Genomic DNA, 19,084 nt, shown 5'->3' with positions numbered 1-19,084 from the left:
CCAAGGGGCCTCTGGGTCCCAGGTTAGCACCCCACAGCACTCCACAGGGGCAGGCAGGCCTCCAGAGGCTCTCCTGGAATCCGAAAAGCCACTTCCTCGCTAAGCCTCCGGTTTCCCATCTGCAAAGTGGGGATGATCATTCCTGCTGCCCTTCCTGACTGAGCCGTCTGAGGACCCAGGGTTCTAGGGGCAGGTCTCCCAGGATGGGATTTTGCTTTCTCTTGAAACCCATGCGTTCCTAGAATCTGTTCTGTGTTTCATTGTAGGAGACTCTGGCCAGGCCTGGGTGTGGCAGGATAGAAATGAAAGTTGTCCTGGCAACACACAAGATTTCATCAACATTTCCATCCCCAGAAGCTCCTGGGCTGAGCCTCATCTTGCCCAATGTGGCCTGTCAAGATGAGGGCCTGGAAGAGAAGCCAGGCTGGGCAGCCAGGCCTCTGCCCCTCCCCTTGCCTGGTGGCACAGCCAGCACTGGCTCACTGGTGAGTTGACTAATTTCCTCCACCACCACTAGTTATCCATGTTCATTGCTGCCTGACACCCAACACTGGCCTGCAAGGGCACCAGGAAGGGATGGAAGAGACAGGGTGCCTGGGGAAGGGTGGGTCTGAGTATGAGTGGTGAGTGAGCTTGTCTCAGAGCGTGACACTGGCTGGTGGTATCTGCCTTACCCAGGCTGACCCAGCTGTCTCTGATGCACAGACAGGCAAGGGCCTCACACACTTCAGAGGGAATTCACACCCACATGATGAGGCTGAGAGGAGCAGGACGCACAGACGCACGGCAGGCACCAGGAGAGCCAGGCTGCTCTGCTCTGCGGGGGATCCATGTGCTGTCCCCCTCTGTCTCTTGACTTTATTTTCCACCAGGAGAGCACCTCCCTTAGTACCCTTGGGAGGTAAAGGGACAAACACAAACATATGATGACTAACCTCAGGACCAACCCCCTGCTGAGAGGGGCCGGGGTTGGGGGCTGTCAAGAACAAGGAGGTACAAGGCACCCAGAACCCGTCTAGTCCAGCCTTTAAACTGTGGGGAGAATACAGGGAGCTCAGCAGCAAACTCTGAAGGAACCCCTGGGTCTTCTCCAAAAACCCCCGTTCTCTCCTCTAGGGAAAGCTCACAACTCCTCACAGCGATCTGGTATTTTGAGCTTCAGTTTCTGGCCGAAACTGGGGGCTCCTGACGGAGTTCCCTCCCACCTAGAAAACCTTTCGTGCAGTCTGATTGCTCCAACACCCACAGAGCAGGATTCAGGTATCCTGGAGAACTTGGGAGGTCCCCATCCAGAGGTCCGCTGTCCTGCCAGGCTTGGGGCAGTGGGGACTGGGACCCCACTCAGACTTCTCTGGGGCAAATGTTTTGGTTCTCACAACAGCCCTAGTGAAATCAATCCTAGACACTCCCATTTGGTCCCACTAAGACCATTTAATTTATCTGTAAAGAGTAAGATGACACGAAAGAGCCAACTGTGGAAACGGTGAGGTGGGAGTCTGAACCAATTTAGCCGTTCTCAGGGGGCAAAGGGTGTTGACGGTGGTTTTCATCTGCCACCTGCCTCCTTGAGACCCAGCTGGCCTGAGTGTGCACAAAATGGGACCTTCTCCTTGGGTCCACCAGGCTGGGAGGCACCCCTAGGTACCCGGCTCCTCATCACAGCAGCAGCCCTCTCGGTTCCACATCTGGTTCTCCTGCCGAAGCCGCTGGTTCTCAGTCCGGAGCCTCTCGACCTCGGCAGCCAGCTCCTCCACCTGGCGGCAGGACTGCTGGCCAGTACACGCCTGCAGCTGCTGCAGCCTCCTAGTCTCCTCCTCTGCCTGCGACAGCCGCTTCTCCAGCTCCAGGTAGTCTCGCACCAGCTCCTGCTTGCTGCGGCCCTGCAGGCTCTCAGTGTGGAAGCGCTCGTAAGTCTCAGAGAAGTCCTTCCGCTGGAACTCACCGTGCGCTCGGCCCCGCCCATCACTGTCCCCAGCCTCACTCTCCCCACTGGAACCTGGGTGGGAGATCCCATGGGGCACATCCAAGTTGGGCTCCTCCGGGTCTCGGTCATTCATCAGGAACTGGGTGGTGTTGTAGGGGGCCACGGGCTGGCCTTTGGCGAACATCTCCTCGCGGACCCGGGAGGCCCTCTGGCTCTGCCTCTCATCCCGCTGTTGTTTCTCAGCCCAGCTCAGCTCCAGGTAGGGTCGCCAGTGCCGTTTGCGCTTGGACGGCCGCCGACGGTGTTTCTTCCGGGCCAGAACAGCCTCCGCTGAGCAGCCCCCTGGGTTCTGGGTCCGGGGACTCCTACTGTACCAGCCCAGGCCACCGACAGCCCCAGCAAGATCTTCATCCTCTGAGTGGCTCTCCATCCGGGGTGTCAGGGGCAGGGAACCACCAGAGTCATGAGGCCCAGGGGGTGTCTGGGGGCTCCCCGGGGCACCAGAGGTCTAAAGAGGGGGAGGAGGAAGAAGGATGGATCAGACAGCCTGTCCTTGGAGGTGGAACCCTTCCCTCTCTACCCAGTTTGAAGCCAACCTTCCCACACTCAGCTAACTTGGTCACTCTTAGCCCCTCACCCTTTTGCAACCATTTGTTTACAAAGTGACCTGTCTACTGTCTGTCCCCCAGCCTTCCCCAAGTAAACTCATGGTGACAGCAGGAATTTTGCCTGTGTGTTTCACTCTGTAATTTCAATGCCTAGAATAATACCTGGCACTGAGTAGGAGTTCCATAAATACTGTCCAAATGAGTAAAGTAGGAGAAGAAGAAAACTGGGATAGAAGACAGATCTTGATCCATTTGCTTGATCAGAAGCCCAAATGCCACTGGCTCTTCCCTCTTCCCAGAAAGCCTGACTTTCAAACACAGCTGGCTTCATGGGCAGGTGACCTGTTAAGTTCCACAGAGGCCTCACACCTGGCTTCATGCTGTCCTTGTCTTAAACATATTATTTTTAAAAACCCTTATTTTATTTCATTTTTTGAGATGGAGTCTCCCTGTCACCCAGGCTGGAGTGCAGTGGCGCAATTTCAGCTCACTGCAACCTCTTCCTCTGGAATTCTCCAGCCTCAGCCTCCCATGTAGCTGGGATCACAGGCATGTGCTACCACGCCTGGCTAATTTTTTGTATTTTTAGTAGAGACAGGGTTTCACCATGTTGGCCAGCCTAGTCTCGAACTCCTGACCTCAGGTGATCCACCCGCCTTGGCCTCCCAAAGTGCTGAGATTACAGGAGTGAGCCACTGCGCACGGCCTAAAATAAGTTGTTTTTTTTTTTTTTTTTTTTTGAGATGGAGTCTCTCGCTCTGTCGCCCAGGCTGGAGTGCAGGGGCCAGATCTCAGCTCACTGCAAGCTCTGCCTCCCGGGTTTACGCCATTCTCCTGCCTCAGCCTCCTGAGTAGCTGGGACTACAGGCACCCGCCACCTCGCCCAGCTAGTTTTTTTTTGTATTTTTTAGTAGGGACGGGGTTTCATTGTGTTAGCCAGGATGGTCTCGATCTCCTGACCTCGTGATCCGCCCGTCTCGGCCTCCCAAAGTGCTGGGATTACAGGCTTGAGCCACCGCGCCCGGCCGAAATAAGTTTTTTTTAGGCTCAGCGTGGTGGCTCAGGCCTGTAATCCCCAGCACTTTGGGAGGCCGAGGTGGGCAGATCACCTGAGGTCAGGAGTTTGACTCCAGCCTGACCAACATGGTGAAACCCTATGTCTACTAAAAATACAAAAATAAGCCAGGTGTGGTGGTGCATGCCTGTAATCCCCACTACGCTGGAGGCTGAGGCTGGAGAATATGGGAGGCAGAAGTTGCAGTGAGCCAAGATTGTACCACTGCACTCCAGCCTGAGTGACAGAGCGAGACTCCATCTCAAAAACAAACAGGCCAGGTGAGGTGGCTTATGCCTGTAATCCCAGCACTTTGGGAGGCTGAGACAGGCAGATCACGAGGTCAGGAGATCGAGACTATCCTGGTTAACAAGGTGAAACCCTGTCTCTACTAAAAATACAAAAAACTTAGCCAGGCGTGGTGGCGGGTGCCTGTAATCCCAGCTACTCAGGAGGCTGAAGCAGGAGAATGGTGTGGACCCAGGAGGCGGAGCTTGCAATGAGCTGAGATTGAGCCACTGCACTCCAGCCTGAGCGAGAGCGACACTCCATCTCAAAAACAAAAAAACAAAAAAGACCTTTTATTTTTAGAGACAGGGTCTTACTCTATTGCCTAGGCAGGAATGCTGTGGTGCAATAACAACTCCCTGCATCCTCAAACTCCTGGGCTCAAGCAATCCTCCTGCCTTAGCCTCCCAAGTAACTGGATCTACAGGCATGCACCACCACACCCGGCCACTATCTTTAACTTTTTAATAATTTTTGAATAAGGTGCCCTTCTGCACTAGGCCCCACAAATTATGTAGCTGATCTTGCTTCCAGCTACTTGCATGGCTGACTTTTTCTTCATCTTTGTGTGTGTGTGTGTGTGTGGGACAGTCTCACTCTGTTGCCCAGGCTGGAATGCAGTGGTACCATCTCGGCTCACTGCAACCTCCGCCTCCCGGGTTCAAGCGATTCTCCTGCCTCAGCCTCCTGAGTAGCTGGGACTACAGGTGTGCACCACCATGCCAGGCTAATTTTTGTATTTTTAGTACAGATGGGGTTTCACCATGTTGGCCAGGCTGGTCTGGAACTCCTGACCTCAAGTAACCTGCCCACCTCGGCCTCCCAAAGTGCTGGGATTACAGGCGTGAGCCACCACACCTGGGCTTTTTTTTTTTTTTTTTTTTTTTTTGAGACAAGAGTCTCCCTCTGTTGCCCAGGCTAGAGTGCAGTGGCCCGATCTCAGCTCACTGCAACCTCCACCTTCCAGGTTCAAGCGATTCTCCTGCCTCAGCCTCTGGAGTAGCTGGGATTACAGGCACCCACCACCATGCCCAGTTAACTTTTTGTATTTTTAGTAGAGACAGTGTTTCACCATGTTGGCCAGGCTGGTCTCAAACTCCTGATGTCAAGTGATCCACCTGCCTCAGCCTCCCAAAGTACCAGGATTACAGGCATGAGCCACTGCCCCCAGCCACCTTTTTTTTAACCTTTTAGAGCTTAGTTCCAATGTCACTTCCTCAGGGAGCCCCTCCTTGACCACCCTACCTAAAGTAGACTCCCCATCTACCCTCCCTAGTGATTCTATCATGTCACGCAATTAGCACACAGCATTTAGCATATGGCCATTTAACATCTGTCTTCCTCATGTAAGAACACATCTTGTCTGTCTGTCCAAGTCACCACTATATTCCTATGCACAGCACAAGGGCAGTGCTCAGTAAATATCTGTTAAGTGGCCTAAAACCTATAAGATAGGGAGATCCAAAAGATATTGGGAAATAAGACTTATGGACGAGCATGGTGGCTCATGCTGGTAATCCTAGCACTTTGGGAGGCCGAGGCAGGTGGATTGCCGAAGCCCAGGAGTTCAAGACCAGCCTGGGCAACATGGCAAAACCCCATCTCTACCAAAAATTACAAAAAATTAGCCAGGCATGGTGGTGAGCACCTGTAATCCCAGCTACTTGGGAGGCTGAAGTGGGAGGTTGAGGCTGCAGTGAGCTGTGATCACGCCACTGCACTCCAGCCTGAGTGACAGAATTGGAGTCTCAAAAAATAAACAAATAAATAAATAAAATAAAAATAATAATTTTAAAAAACAGACAAATAAGACTCCCCTCTCTATCCTTCTGGCATAAAGAAGATGTAGCAGGTTGGTCATGGTGGCTCATGCCTGTAATCTCAGCACTTTGGGAGGCTGAGGCTGGTAGATCACCTGAGGTCAGGAGTTTGAGACCAGCCTGGCCAACATGGTGAAACCCCATCTCTACTAAAAATACAAAAAAATTGGCCGGGCATGGTGGTGGGCACCTGTAATCACAGCTACTCGGGATGCTGAGGCAGGAGAATCGCTTGAACCTGGGAGGTGGAGGATGCAGTGAGGCGAGATCGTGCCACTGCACTCCAGCCTGGGCAACAGAGTAAGACTCTGTCTCAAAAAATAAAATTAAATTTAAAAATTAAATTAAATTAAAAAATAAAATAAAATGATGGAACATATTTATTCCAGGCAGAAGTTGGTAGTTGGCATCACTCTCCAATATGAATGGCAGGAAAGAGGTCCTCTCCAAGGAGAGGGAGGGTCGGCCTCCAGTCTGCAGTGAGAGAGTTCCAGAACTTATCTAAGAGGTAGAAAGATTCTGTCAAGACAGTATAGGCTCAGGGCATCTGTTTATCTCTGTTGTGGGAAGGGTGGGAGTACTGGGTGTGGGAGATGGGAAATGAATTGCTCTAAGTCTGTGGTTTGGACAATTTCTAATAATAACCACTACCACTGGTATGTTGTTGAGTAATATGCAATGTAGTTCACAGACATGTGAGCATGGGTCCATGCACACAGGGTGTGTACTGAGGAATGTGGTGTATGCGCAGCCCTTAAGAGCCAGGCATATGTCATGTGTGTTTTGCAGACCCTGAAGAGAATTTCAGGGAAAAGGAGGTATGTCAGGCTGTGTATGTGTATGGGGTATGTATGTATGTGGAGTTTGTTGTGTTACTTCACCTGCAGGGAGATCACTAAATATAAGCAATAGCCCTTGTCTCCACCAGTGGCTTGGGCCAAATGAGATAGAGCTGTCGCCCCACCTGGGACAGGCAAGGCCACTGGGACGCCAAGGCAGGGTGGCTTGTTGGTGTGCACAGTCACATGTTCCCAGCCCTCAGTAAAAGTGCCCTGTTGATCCTCCACCCTCACCCAAGCAAACCCAGCCCCCTAGCCCTACCTGCTGCCTCCCTCCTGAAGACTTGGCCCTCTACCACCATGACCACTACTGTAGATAAGCTGTGTGACCTGGCTGAACACTGTAGCCCTGACACGTCATGAATTCCAAATTCAGTCAATCCAGAAAACACGGAATAGGCTAGGCAGCGTGGGTCAGAAGCTCTCTGACCCCTCTCCTAAGCTCCCTGCTCATCTATAGGGAGGCATGGACTAAGGAAGAATGGGTAAGGGCAGGTAGTGAGAGAACACGGGCTGAACAAGCATGGGTTCCTGTTGCCAAGTTGGAAAGTGGCATCCTCTGAGGGTCTGATATGATCTTTCTCTCTCCTCTTTTGCGGGTTATATCCTAACCCCCTACCTCCATTCCAAATTATTTTATTGAGACAGTATGACTTCATCACCCAGGCTGGAGTGCAGTGGCGTGATCTCAGCTCACTGCAACCTCTGCCTCCTGGGGTCAAGTGATTCTCATGCCTCAGCCTCCCAAGCAGCTGGGATTACAGGCATGCCCCACCACACTGGGCTAATTTCAGGGGTTTTTTTTTTTGTTTTTTTTTTTGAGATGGAGTTTCACTGTGTTGCCCAGGCTGGAATGCAGGGGCGTGATCTCGGCTCACTGCAACCTCTGCCTCCCAGTTTCAAGCAATTCTCCTGCCTCAGCCTCCTGAGTAGCTGGGATTACAGGCACCTACCACCATGCCCAGCTAATTTTTTTGTATTTTTAGTAGAGACGGGGTTTCCTCATGTTAGCCAGGCTTGTCTCGAACTCTTTTTTTTTTTTTTTTTGAAGACGGAGTTTCCCTCTTGTTGCCCAGGCTGGACTGCAGTGGTGCAAATTCTGCTCACAGCAACCTCCACCTCCCAGGTTCAAGCGATTCTCCTGCCTCAGTCTCCCAAGTAGCTGGGATTAAAGGCATGCGCCACCACACCCGGCTAATTTTGTATTTTTAGTAGAGATGGGGTTTCTCCATGTTGGTCAGGCTGGTCTCCAACTCCTGACCTCAAGTGATCCGCCCACCTCGGCCTCCCAAAGTGCTGGGATTACAGGCGTGAGCCACTGCGCCCAGCTTCGAGCTCTTTTCTTTTTTTTTTTTTTTTGAAAGAGTTTTGCTCTTGTTGCCCAGGCTGGAGTGCAATGGCACGATCTCAGCTCATTGCAACCTCTACTTCACGGGTTCAAGTGATTCTTCTGCTTCAGCCTCCTGAGTAGCTGGGATTACAGCCGCCCATCACTACACCCATCTAATTTTTGTATTTTTAGTAGAGACAGGGTTTCACCATGTTGGCCAGGCTGGTCTTGAACTCTCGACCTCAGATGATCCACCTGCCTCAGCCTCCAAAAGTGCTAGGATTACAGGCGTGAGCCACTGCCTGGCCTGTTTTTTTGTTTGTTTGTTTGTTTTTTTCTTTTTTGAGATGGAGTGTCACTCTGTCGCCCAGGCTAAAGTGCAGTGTGTGATCTCAGCTCACTGCAACCTCTGCATCCCGGGTTCAAGTGATTCTCATGCCTCAGCCTCCTGAGTAGCTGGTATTACAGGCATGTGCCACCATGCCCAGTTAATTTTTGTATTTTTACTAGAGATGAGGTTTCACCATGTTGGCCAGGCTGGTCTTGAAATCCTGGTCTCAAGTGAATTGCCTGCCTGAGTCCATTCAAATTATGAACCAAAAACTCTTCTTCCTGCTTCCGACTTGGTTCATGGCCTGGACAAAACACATTCAACCCAGTCCCTCCATGCCCTCTTTGAACTTGAGGTCAAGGCAATGTTCAGTTGTCAGAAGGCCCTAAGTTTAAACCCTGGGTCTGTTGCTTGTAGACAGCATGATTCTGGAACAGGTATTTCAGGTCTCAGAACCTTGGCTTCTGGGAATTGGAAATAATTCCTGCCTGAAAGGGTTACTAGGATTCCTTTTTTTTTTTTTTTTTTTTTTTGAGACAGTCTCGCTCTGATGCCCAGGCTGGAGTGCAATTGCGAGATCTTGGCTCACTGCAACCTCTGCCCCCTGGGTTCAAGTGATTCTCCTGCCTCAACTTCCCAAGTAGCTGTGATTACAGGCATGCACCACCACCACGCCAGGCTAATTTTGCATTTTTAGTAGAGACAGGGTTTCGCCATGTTGGTTAGGCTGGTCTCGAACTCCTGACCTCAGGTGATCCACCCACCTAGGCCTCCCAAAGTGCTGGGATTACAGGTGTGAGCCACCACACCCGGCCAGTTACTAAGATTTCATAAGCTAGCATAGACTGGGATTCCGGCCTATTGCCTAGTGCATAGTAGGGACTCATCAAAATATTGGTTTTCCAAATCTACCAACATATCTGAGACAAGAAGTTTGGATCTCAGCTGCGGGACCCATGCTCGGGGTACTCGGGTGGGCAGGAGGGCAGGGGCTTACCTTGGCCTCCTCCAGGGCTATTGGTGACTCTGCATTACAGGCGGTCTGGTTCGGAGTGGCCATCATCTTCCGTTCCAAATCTTTCAGCAGACACCTGGAACTAGTGACACCTGCTTTGAACAACATCAGAAATCCAAGTTCTGAAGGAACGTTCTCAGGAAGACTCTGGCTGCCCAGAATTGTTTGCCCAGGCAGCGGCAGCCATTTTGTACCCCAGCTCTTCATACCCTTATTCTCAAATGCAGGCCCCGAAGGCTGCCTCCACCACTGGTTTTCACACCTCCAGCCAGCAAGGGGCCAAATGGGATTCAGGGGCCGTTTTCTCTGTCCTGCTCCTCGGGTCTCTCACCAGGTCTCATGTCCTGTACTGTCCTCCTGGAAGTCATCGAGGCCCAGGCTGGCAGCCAGCAAGCCAGGTGTAAGCTTTGTTTCCCCAACCACCAAAGGGGAAAAGGAGGACTGCCTGGGGAGGCTGGGAGTGCAGCGGGGCTGCTGCTGCCACGGGAGAACATGGAGCAAGCTCAGGAGTCCTTTCCCACTGTCTCCAGGGGCCTCAATCTTCATGCAGCCCTGCACCCCCAACCTTCTCCCCAAGCTGGGCTCCAAAGGCCAGAAGCACAGCTGGGACCTGGGCCAAGCCTAGTGCTGAGGCCTTTTCCTCTAAGGTCATGGCCTGCCTCCCTCCTTCCTCTCAGAAAGGGAAACAGGGGAAAGGGGAAAGAGGTCTTTGCGCTACATGCAGCTGAGCGGGAAACCCAACTGGGACAAGGATGGATTTCTTGGAAGAGGGGAGATAGTCATGGAAAGAGGTTTTGCAAAAGTGGAACTGACCTATTCGCTGTCAAGGGCTATGCACACCACTACATCTGTGTGTCTTTCTGTGCGACTGCCTGTCGGTGCAATTCCCAACGCCTCAGCCCTACCTCTTGCTGCAGTTGCAGCAGCTGTGGTCAAGCCGCTCAGGCCACTAAGATGGGGGAGGAGATAGCCTGGACGCGCGGTGCCTGCTGGGGATTGTAGTTCTTCTAGCCTGAAAAGCAATCCGAGCGCCTGTCACGTCAACAGCCACACCCGAGACTCCGAAACCCATCTACCCTTGAGCGGGGACAGACTGCGCGTGCATCGCTGCCTTCTTTGATTGGTCAAGCCTTCTGCCAATATTCTCACTTTTGGCAACGATTAGCTGTGAGGAGGCATAACTGGACCCGCCTTCTCCGAACTCAATTAAAGAGTTCATTGATGGCGTTAATCTTTACGGGGCAGAAAAGAGATCCGGCTAAGATGGGCGGGGCAGTATGCGCGGAGGGATCCTTGGCCTTTGAGGAAGGCGACGAGAAGATCGGCGGCCATCGCCGCCATTTTGGGCTGGGAGGAGGCAGCGGAGGGACTCGCTGCGCAGTGAGAGCACCCCGTGGGGGGTGGTCCGGGCGCGGGGAGAGGCCGGGCCGAGTGGGCTGCCTGAAGTGGCGGCGCCGGGAGAAGGCGGGAAGTGGGACCGGGGGCCAGGGAGGGTGAAGGTTGGAGTCTCCCCGGCCGAGCCCGGTCCTCAAAATGTCCCGGCAACCCCGCAGCCTCGCATCTCACAGAGTGCGGGGTTCTTCGGTAATTACCGCGTGTTTCCCGAGACCCTAGCACGGGAGAGACTGGTGAAACGGCTCTCCTCTGCCGTCCTTCCACAGGGGCGCAGATCCTGAGGCCGAGCTCTGCCAACTTCCTTCCCCACCCCCATTCGGCCTGGGTATGGCGGCGAGGTCCCGCACAGAGGGACTCCCACTTCGACTGGAGAAGTGGGGGCGACGCCAGATTCCAGAGGCTGGCGCCGCGGGGGAGGGCGGAGGTCGCAGGTCTGGCCGCAAGTCGGCGTGGCAGTCAACTGGAGGCTCCGAGAGCGGAGATCCCAGTGCACCCACCTTACCTCGCTTACACCAAAGCGCCATCTCGCCGCCCGGGTTGCGAAAAACCACGGCCGTCTTAAACTACTGTAGCAACCACTAATTCCCCCTGGGACCAGCTAGATAGGGGCACGTGGAAACCTTCACGAGCCCGGTGCCTGAAGGTCTCTGAGGCTCTTGCCCTCAAGATCTCTCCCATTCAGCCCCGATTCTCCGGACACCCTGACCTAGCATGTCGCCAGCCTGTTGGTGAAAAGCCTGAAGTGTGCTGCCCCACTTCTCTTGAAGGTTTACACCAAAGGGATGAGGTTTTGTGCTTTACAGGCTTGGGGCACAAAGTCGGAGTCACTGCGGCTCCGAAATAGAAATGGAGTTGCCCATTTTGTATGCTTCATCAACATCTGCTTGCATTTTGAAATCCGAGTCTTAACTTTTACAAAACTTGTAGAGAAATGGCTGCCCTCCTAGAGGGAAAAACGAACTACAGTAATTCCAATTCCAATGTAATAATCTTCATAAGGCTACAGAATCTTTCCAGTTTAAAGATGTTTTTCCCCCTACAGACTAAACAAAATCAGAGTATTTTGTGTTCTACTGATGCATTGTTACTAGGTAACCTCTATTTTGAAATTCCAAGTAATTGAAAGATCACTTTTGTAGATCCTAAATGCTACCAAAATAGAAATTGCAGTTTTTATCTACTTAATATATATAGGGTTTAAGAGATGAGGAGACCTGCTTTGAAAGAATAAACTCTTAACCTTACAGTATAGCTGTAGCAGCTTCTTAAAGATTGAAGTTTGATGTGAAGTTCTTTTACTGAATTGCAGGTTAAACCATCTTATTTTCTACTGCTTGAAATCTAAATCCAGAGAGATTTGTGGCTCAAGGATATCTTCAAATAAAAGTTTTGTTGCTAAAATGTCAGTTAAAATTATGGCTAGGTAGGTTCTGAAGTAGGAGAGGCTTTGACGTAGCAGGGTGACTGGCAGTGAATTTTGTGGGTACCTTGTGATGAGTGTCATTACTAGTTACAAATGGTCAAAACATGCCTAAGCCTTCAGCCTTACTAAAAGTTTTCCAAAACTTGGCCCGGCGCGTTGGCTCACACCTGTAATCCCAGCTCTTTGGGAGGCGTAGGTGGGTGGATCACCTGAGGTCAGGAGTTTGAGACCAACCTGGCCAACATGGTGAAGCCCCTTCTCTACTAAAAATACAAAAGTAGCTAGGTGTGGTGGTGCGTGCCTGTAATCCCAGCTACTCGGGAGGCTGAGGCAGGAGAATCGCTTGAACCCAGAAGGCACTGTTTGCCATGAGCCTCTCACCATTGCACTCTAGCCTGGGCGACAGAGCAAGACTCTGTCTCAAAAGAAAAAAAAAGTTTTCCAGAACTGAAGTTCTGCTCCTTCTATTAATAATTTTTCTTCAGTTGGAGTGACAACTCCATAGCGTTAACTTTTTTCCCTCTGCTCCCCAGATATCTTACAACTGGATTACAAAATAGGATCATCATTGACTAGGGTCCTCAATCCAAAACTGGAACCACTTACTCCTAACTGAAGCTTCAGTACACTTGATCCCTACCGTGGGTTGATTTTTTACCTACATATGGCATGTTGCCTCTACACTGATCAAGAGATGTGAGCTTTAAAAAGCTAACTAACTTGGTGGGACTTAAATAGTCATAGGAGCAGAAAAGGGGTTTAAAGATGATCTTTGTGGGTCTTCTGTCAAGAATTTAATGGTGGAGGATCCTAGATATTTGTGATTCATCCTCCATTATAAAGTAATCTAGTGAAACTTTTGAATGCTACTGAGTGGCAAATACGGTACCAGCAGCAGAAATTTGTTAACTCATTTGTAAATGAAAGTTACTATCCTTAAGGTTGACCCACAAGCTTTTCCATTCTTTGCTAAGAAAAATTGGGCATAGGCCAGGTACAGTGACTCACGCCTGTAATTCCAGCACTTTGGGAGGCCAAGGCAGGAGGATCACAAAGTCAGGATTTGAGACCAGCCTTGCCAATATGTTGAAACCCTGTCTCAAAAAAAAAAAAAAAAATAGGCCGGGCGTGCTGGCTCAGGCTTGTAATCCCAGCACTTTGGGAGGCCAAGGTGGGCAGATCAGGAGGTCAAGAAATTGAGACCGTCCTGGCAGACATGGTGAAACCCGGTCCCTACTAAAAATACAAAAATTAGCTGGGTGTGGTGGTGTGCGCCTGTAGTCCCAACTGCTTGGGAGGCTGAGGCAGGAGAATCCCTTGAAACGGGGAAGGGGGCGCGTGGAGCGGGAGTTGCAGTGAGCTGAGATCACATCACTGCACTCCAGCCTGGGCGACAGAGCGTGATTCCATCTCAAGAAAATAAAAGAAAAAAAATTAGCCAGGCGCAGTGGTGGGCGCCTGTACTCCCAGCTATGAACCCGGGAGGCGGAGGGTCCAGTAAGCTGAGATCGCGCCACTGCACTCCAGCCTGGGCCACAGAGCGAGACTCTGTCTCAAAAAAAAAAAAAAAAATTGGGAATAAAACCAGCATATTAATGGCCTCCTGGTTATCTAAAGAAAACACAGGACTGAAGGACTGAAAATTAGGAACTCCAAGCTCCATTTCTGTGTGTGCTGCCATTGACTTGGTTGGCTTGGCCAGAGGCCAAATACTGATGATGAGGCCAAGCTGGTCATTTTGTTGCTTAGTCTGTTGTTCATCTACTGTTCAACCAGACTTTCAACTTCCTCCTCAGCTGTCCCCTCTGAGATGAGTTGTGTTATGCTTTTATGACAAATTCTACAAACTCATGTTCTTTATGACAAATTCTACAAACTCTATATTCATAAGTTTCCTCATTTGAAAATGGTATCAGTACTGTCTCCCTCATAAATACCTAGAGGAGTAACTAGTCTTAGTCGCTATGTAAACACCTACTCCCTGTAACTTTGTTATATGAGAACTGCACAACCAATGCTTCAAAGATCATTGGGGCAGTTGGAAAGCCTGCCTTACCAAAGTGTGGCCTTAGTTGTCCATAGCACCACAAAAGAGCCATCCAAGTAGGCTGAATGAGGATCAGTCTCTCAGGGTGCCCAGTGGTTGTTTCCATGAAGTCATGGATGCTCATTTTGCCTGATGGCCAAATCCTAGGGACCAGAGACTATGTGTGAGTAGGATTTATTGACAGAGGTAGGAGTTATTTGTTTTTCCTACTGCCTGTATAATTGCAGAAAAGGACTGATTCTTTACAGTGATTCCCCCTCTTTGGGATGAAGATGCTTGCTTCTCTTTGGTTTCCACAGTTAATCAATTTTTTTTCTTTTTTCTTTTTTTTTGAGATGGAATCTTGCTCTGTCACCCAGGCCGGAGTGCAGTGGCACGATCTTGGCTCACTGCAACCTCCGCCTCCTGAGTTCAAGCGATTCTCCTGCCTCAGCCTCTTGTGTAACTGGGATTACAGGCACTTGCCACCATGCCTGGCTAATTTTTGTATTTGTATTTTATTTTATTATTTTTTATTATTTTTTTGAGACAGAGTCTCACTCTGTTGCCCAGGCTGGAGTGCAGTGGCATAATCTCAGCTCACTGCAACCTCCGCCTCACGGGTTCACGCCATTCTCCTGCCTCCCGAGTAGCTGGAACTACAGGCACCTGCCACCATACCCGGCTAATTTTTTGTATTTTTAGTAGAGACAGGGTTTCACCATGTTAGCCAGGATGGTCTCGATCTCCTGACCTCGTGATCTGCCCGCCTTGGCCTCCCAAAGTGCTGGGATTACAGGCGTCAGCCACCGCGCCCAGCCTATTTTATTTTTTTTGAGATGGAGTTTCGCCTGGTTGCCAAGGCTGGAGCGCAATGGCATGATCTCAGCTCACCACAACCTCCGCCTCCCAAGTTTGAGCGATTCTCCTGCCTTAGCCTCCTGAAGAGCTGGGATTATAGGCATGCGCCACCATGCCCAACTAGTTTTGTATTTTTAGCAGAGATGGGGTTTCACCATGTTGGTCAGGCTGGTCTTGAACTCCCGACCTCAGATGATCCTCCTGCCTCGGCCTCCCAAAGTGCTGGGATTGCAGTCAGTGAGCTACCGTGCCCGGACTGTATTTGTATTTTTAGTAGAGATGGGGTTTAACCATGTTGGCCAGGCTGTTCTCGAACTCCTGACCTCAGGTGATCTGCCCACCTCGGCCTCCCAGTGTGCTGGGATTGCAGGTGTGAGCTACAGTGCCTGGCCAGTTAATTTTTTATGCTCCTTTGTTTAGGCCCCAACATCCTGTTCTTGATTTTTTTTGGCAAAAATTTGGCCAAAGATTGAAACTTTGCCTCCTGGAGCATATATTTTGCTCCAGTTGCAAAGTATGATTACTATCCTTTGGTCAGCAGTTTAGGGCTAAATTTGACATTCTTTTTTTTTTTTTTCTTTTTGGCACGATCCTGGCTCGCCACAACCTCTGCCTCCCAGGTTCAAGCAATTCTCCCTGCCTCAGCCTCCCAAGTAGCTGGGATTACAGCAGCTCACCACCACACCCGGCTAATTTTTGGAGGTTTTTTTTTTTTTTTTTTTTTTTGAGACAAAGTCTCACTCTGTCACCAGGCTGGAGTGCAGTGGCGCAGTCTCGGCTCAATGCAACCTCCACCTCCTGGGTTCAAGCGATTCTCCTGCCTCAGCCTCCCGAGTAGCTAGGATTATAGGCGGGCGCCACCATGCCTAGCTAATTTTTTATGTATTTGTAGTAGAGACGGAGTTTTACCGTATTGGCCAGGATGGTCTCGATATCTTGACCTTGTGATCTGCCCACCTTGGCCTCCCAAAGTGCTGGGATTACAGGCGTGAGCCACTGTGCCCGGCCAATTTTTGCAATTTTAGTAGAGACGGGGTTTCACCATGTTGGCCAGGCTGGTCTCCAACTCCTGACCTCAGGTGATCTGCCCATCTTGGCCTCCCAAAGTGCGGGGATTATAGAGCCATGAACCACTGTGCCTGACAACATTCTCTTTTTTTTTTTTTTTTTTTTGAGACAGAGTCTCGCTCTGTAGCCCAGGCTGGAGTGCGGTGGCCTGATCTCAGCTCACTGCAAGCTCCGCCTCCCGGGTTCACGCCATTCTCCGGCCTCAGCCTCCCGAGTAGCTGGGACTGCAGGCGCCCGCCACCTCGCCCGGCTGGCTTTTTGTATTTCTTAGTAGAGACGGGGTTTCACCGTGTTAGCCAGGATGGTCTCGATCTCCTGACCTCGTGATCCACCCATCTCGGCCTCCCAAAGTGCTGGGATTACAGGCTTGAGCCACCGCGCCCGGCCAACATTCTCTTTTTTTAAAAAAATAACTTTTATTTCTAGCCTCAATCATTTACACTTTGTGTGAGAAAGAATAAAGTGGAATTGTTATTGCAGTGATGTTGTGCAAATGTGAAAAATAGTACTTTCCCCCAAAAAACAAACCTTGAAACCCCACAAACTCAAGTGTACTTGAGTACTTAATTTTCAAATACTAGTTAACTATAACCAACTTTTCCACCACACTGTTGTGAATATTTGTTGCTAGCTGTTACGGGTATAAGTGATCAAGGGAACAACTGATGCATTACCTAATGCTTGACTAAATATAGCCAGCCCTTGAGTAGGTAGACTATTTGGTTGTGGCTTTCGTTGTTTAAGTCTGTGGAGTCCCTCTTTGGTTTCTCTAACTTTTGCAGTCATTAGGGCAGAGTATATTTATTTACATTTCTCCGAGCAAAGTCGTGCTCTTTTGCCTAGGCTGGAATACGGTGGTGCAATCTCGGCTCACTGCAACCTCCACCTCCCAGGTTCAAGCAATTGTCCTGTCTCAGCCTCCTGAGTAGCTGGGATTAGAGGTGCCCGCCACCATGCCTGCCTGGCTAATTTTTGTATTTTTAGTAGAGACAGGATTTTGCCATGTTGGCCAGGCTGGTTTTGAACTTTTGACCTCAAGTGATCCATCCCAAGTGAGCCTCCCAAAGTGCTGGGGTTACAGGTGTGAGCCACCATGCCTGGCCTAAATTTACTTTTTAATAGAGAGGAGGCTGGTGTTTGTTGCCTGTGTTGGTAACTATGTTGCCTAGGCTGGTCTCGAGTGCCTGAGCTCAAGTGACCCTCCTGCCTCGGCTTCCCAAAGTGTTAGGATTACAGGCATGAAGCCACTGTGCCTGGCCTGTCTAATCTTTATTATGCCTCCCCTCTTTAGAGATACCTAGTATATTTTTCAGAACTAAACCAATCTGGAACTCCCTGGCTCTCTCTCCTAAAACTCTGAAGTCTAAAGGACCCTGTCTCCTAAGGGCTCTAAGAAAAGCTGTCCAGCTAGCTGTGTCAGTTTGGGAAGCAGTTTTTCCTGATTGAATACCTAGGCCCCAGGAGGAAAAAGGGAACAAACTGAAATTGCTAATTTGTAAGCCTGGTCTTTTGAGCAGCTCAGTTAAAATGCTTGACAGAGGACTTAAGTGAAAGGCTAGCGTGGGCTTGGGGATCATTTGTCATCAAAGCCCCCTGTTTAATATAGGTAAATCAGCTGGGTGTGTTCGTACCCGCCTTTAGTCCCAGCTACTCAGGAACCTGAGGTGGGAGAATCACTCAAGCCCAGGAATTTGAGGCTGCAGTGAGATATGATAGTGCCACTGCACTCTAGCTTGGGCAACTTGGGCAACTAAGGGAGACCACAGCTTTGGTTTTTTTTCCAATTTTTTTTTTTTGAGACGGGGTTTCACCATGTTACCCAGGCAGGCCTCAAACTACTGAGCTCAAGCATTCTCCCCACCTTGGCCTTCCAAAATGCTAGGGTTACAGGTGTAAGTCACCGGGCCCAGGTGAAACCCCAATTCTCAAAAAAAAAAAAAAAAAAAAAGCTTTTTTTTTTTTTTGAGACAGAATCTTACTCTGCTGCCTAGACTGGAGTGCAATGTGGCATGATGTCAGCTCATAGCAACCTTTGCCTCCCAAATTCAAGTGATTCTCCTGCCTCAGACTCCCGAGTAGCTGGGATTACAGGCACCCACCACCATGCCCAGCTATTTTTTTTTTTTTTTTTTTGAGACAGAGTCTCGCTGTATCACCCAGGCTGGAGTGCAGTGGCAGAATCTCGGCTCACTGCAAGCTCCGCCTCCCGGGTTCACGCCATTCTCCTGCCTCAGCCTCCCGAGTAGCTGGGACTATAGGCACCCGCCACCTCGCCCGGCTAGTTTTTTTGTATTTCTTTAGTAGAGACTGGGTTTCACCGCGTTAGCCAGGATGGTCTCGATCTCCTGACCTCTTGATCCGCCCATCTCGGCCTCCCAAAGTGCTGGGATTACAGGCTTGAGCCACCACGCCCGGCTTTTTTTTTTTTTTTTTTTTTTTTTTTTGAGACGGAGTCTCGCTCTGTCGCCCAGGCTGGAGTGCAGTGGCACGATCTCAGCTCGCTGCAAGCTCTGCCTTCCGGGTTCATGCCATTCTCCTGCCTCAGCCTCCCAAGTAGCTGGGACTACAGGCACCCACCACGCCCAGCTAATTTTTTGTATTTTTAGTAGAGACAGGGTTTCACTGTGTTAGCCAGGATGGTCTTGATCTCCTGACCTCGTGATCCGCCCACCTTGGCCTCCCAAAGTGCTGGGATTACAGGTGTGAGCCACCGCCCCCGGCCAATTTTTGTATTTTTAGTAGAGACAGGATTTCACCGTGTTGGCCAGGCTGGTCTGGAACTGCTGACCTCAGGTGATCCACCTGCCTGGGCCTCCCAAAGTGCTAGGTTTACAGATGTGAGCCACTACACCCGGCTTCTTCTTTTTTTTTTTTTTTTGTGGAGTTTCACTCTTGTTGCCCAGGCTGGGGCTCACTGCAAACTCCGCATCCCGGATTCAGTGATTCTCCTGCCTCAGCCTCCCAAGTAGCTGGGATTACAGGCATGCACCACCACACCCGGCTAATTTTGTATTTTGTATTTTTAGTAGAGATGGGGTTTCTCCATATTGGTCAGGCTGGTCTCAAACTCCCGACCTCAGGTGATCTACCCCCCTCAGCCTC

The 19,084-nt window shown here is 50.4% G+C and overlaps 1 protein-coding gene and 1 long non-coding RNA gene across 17 annotated transcripts; one reads left to right on the top strand and one right to left on the bottom strand.

Moving 5' to 3' along the window:
* Positions 1 to 1,411: 1,411 nt before the first annotated feature.
* On the bottom strand, positions 1,412 to 11,153 carry HEXIM2 (HEXIM P-TEFb complex subunit 2). 16 transcript variants are annotated; one of them, XM_074019897.1, is made up of 5 exons: positions 10,802 to 11,153; positions 10,115 to 10,221; positions 9,419 to 9,588; positions 9,192 to 9,301; positions 1,412 to 2,432 (listed from the first exon to the last, which is right to left on the bottom strand). In XM_074019897.1, exons 4-5 carry the CDS (start codon positions 9,255 to 9,257, stop codon positions 1,638 to 1,640), a joined length of 861 nt encoding a protein of 286 aa, XP_073875998.1. In that variant the 5' UTR covers positions 9,258 to 9,301; positions 9,419 to 9,588; positions 10,115 to 10,221; positions 10,802 to 11,153; the 3' UTR covers positions 1,412 to 1,637. The 16 variants fall into 16 exon arrangements, with proteins under 16 accessions (XP_073875998.1, XP_065387761.1, XP_065387762.1 ...); XM_065531689.1 differs by lacking the exon at positions 9,419 to 9,588 and having other exon boundaries at positions 9,192 to 9,304; XM_065531690.1 differs by lacking the exon at positions 9,419 to 9,588.
* LOC141408833 (uncharacterized) lies at positions 10,512 to 11,876 on the top strand. Its single transcript, XR_012425950.1, has 2 exons — positions 10,512 to 10,589; positions 10,871 to 11,876. It is a non-coding gene; the product is annotated as an uncharacterized lncRNA (long non-coding RNA).
* The last annotated feature ends 7,208 nt before the right edge of the window (positions 11,877 to 19,084 follow it).

This window comes from Macaca fascicularis, chromosome 16, assembly GCF_037993035.2.
Source record: "Macaca fascicularis isolate 582-1 chromosome 16, T2T-MFA8v1.1".
NCBI classification, from domain to species: domain Eukaryota; kingdom Metazoa; phylum Chordata; class Mammalia; order Primates; family Cercopithecidae; genus Macaca; species Macaca fascicularis.
Note: the sequence above shows the minus strand (reverse complement) of the source record. Positions and strands in the feature narration are given on the sequence as shown.

Excerpts from the sequence above, each read along its gene's own strand:
- HEXIM2 (XM_065531689.1), bottom strand. The coding sequence starts at position 10,920 with ATGGGGGTGGGGAAGGAAGTTGGCAGAGCTCGGCCTCAGGATCTGCGC. Across the intron at positions 10,222-10,801 it reads AGGGTCTCGGGAAACACGCG|GCTAGAAGAACTACAATCCC; the intron begins GTAATTACCGAA and ends ATTGCTTTTCAG. Across the intron at positions 2,433-9,191 it reads TAGCCCTGGAGGAGGCCAAG|ACCTCTGGTGCCCCGGGGAG; the intron begins GTAAGCCCCTGC and ends CCCCCTCTTTAG.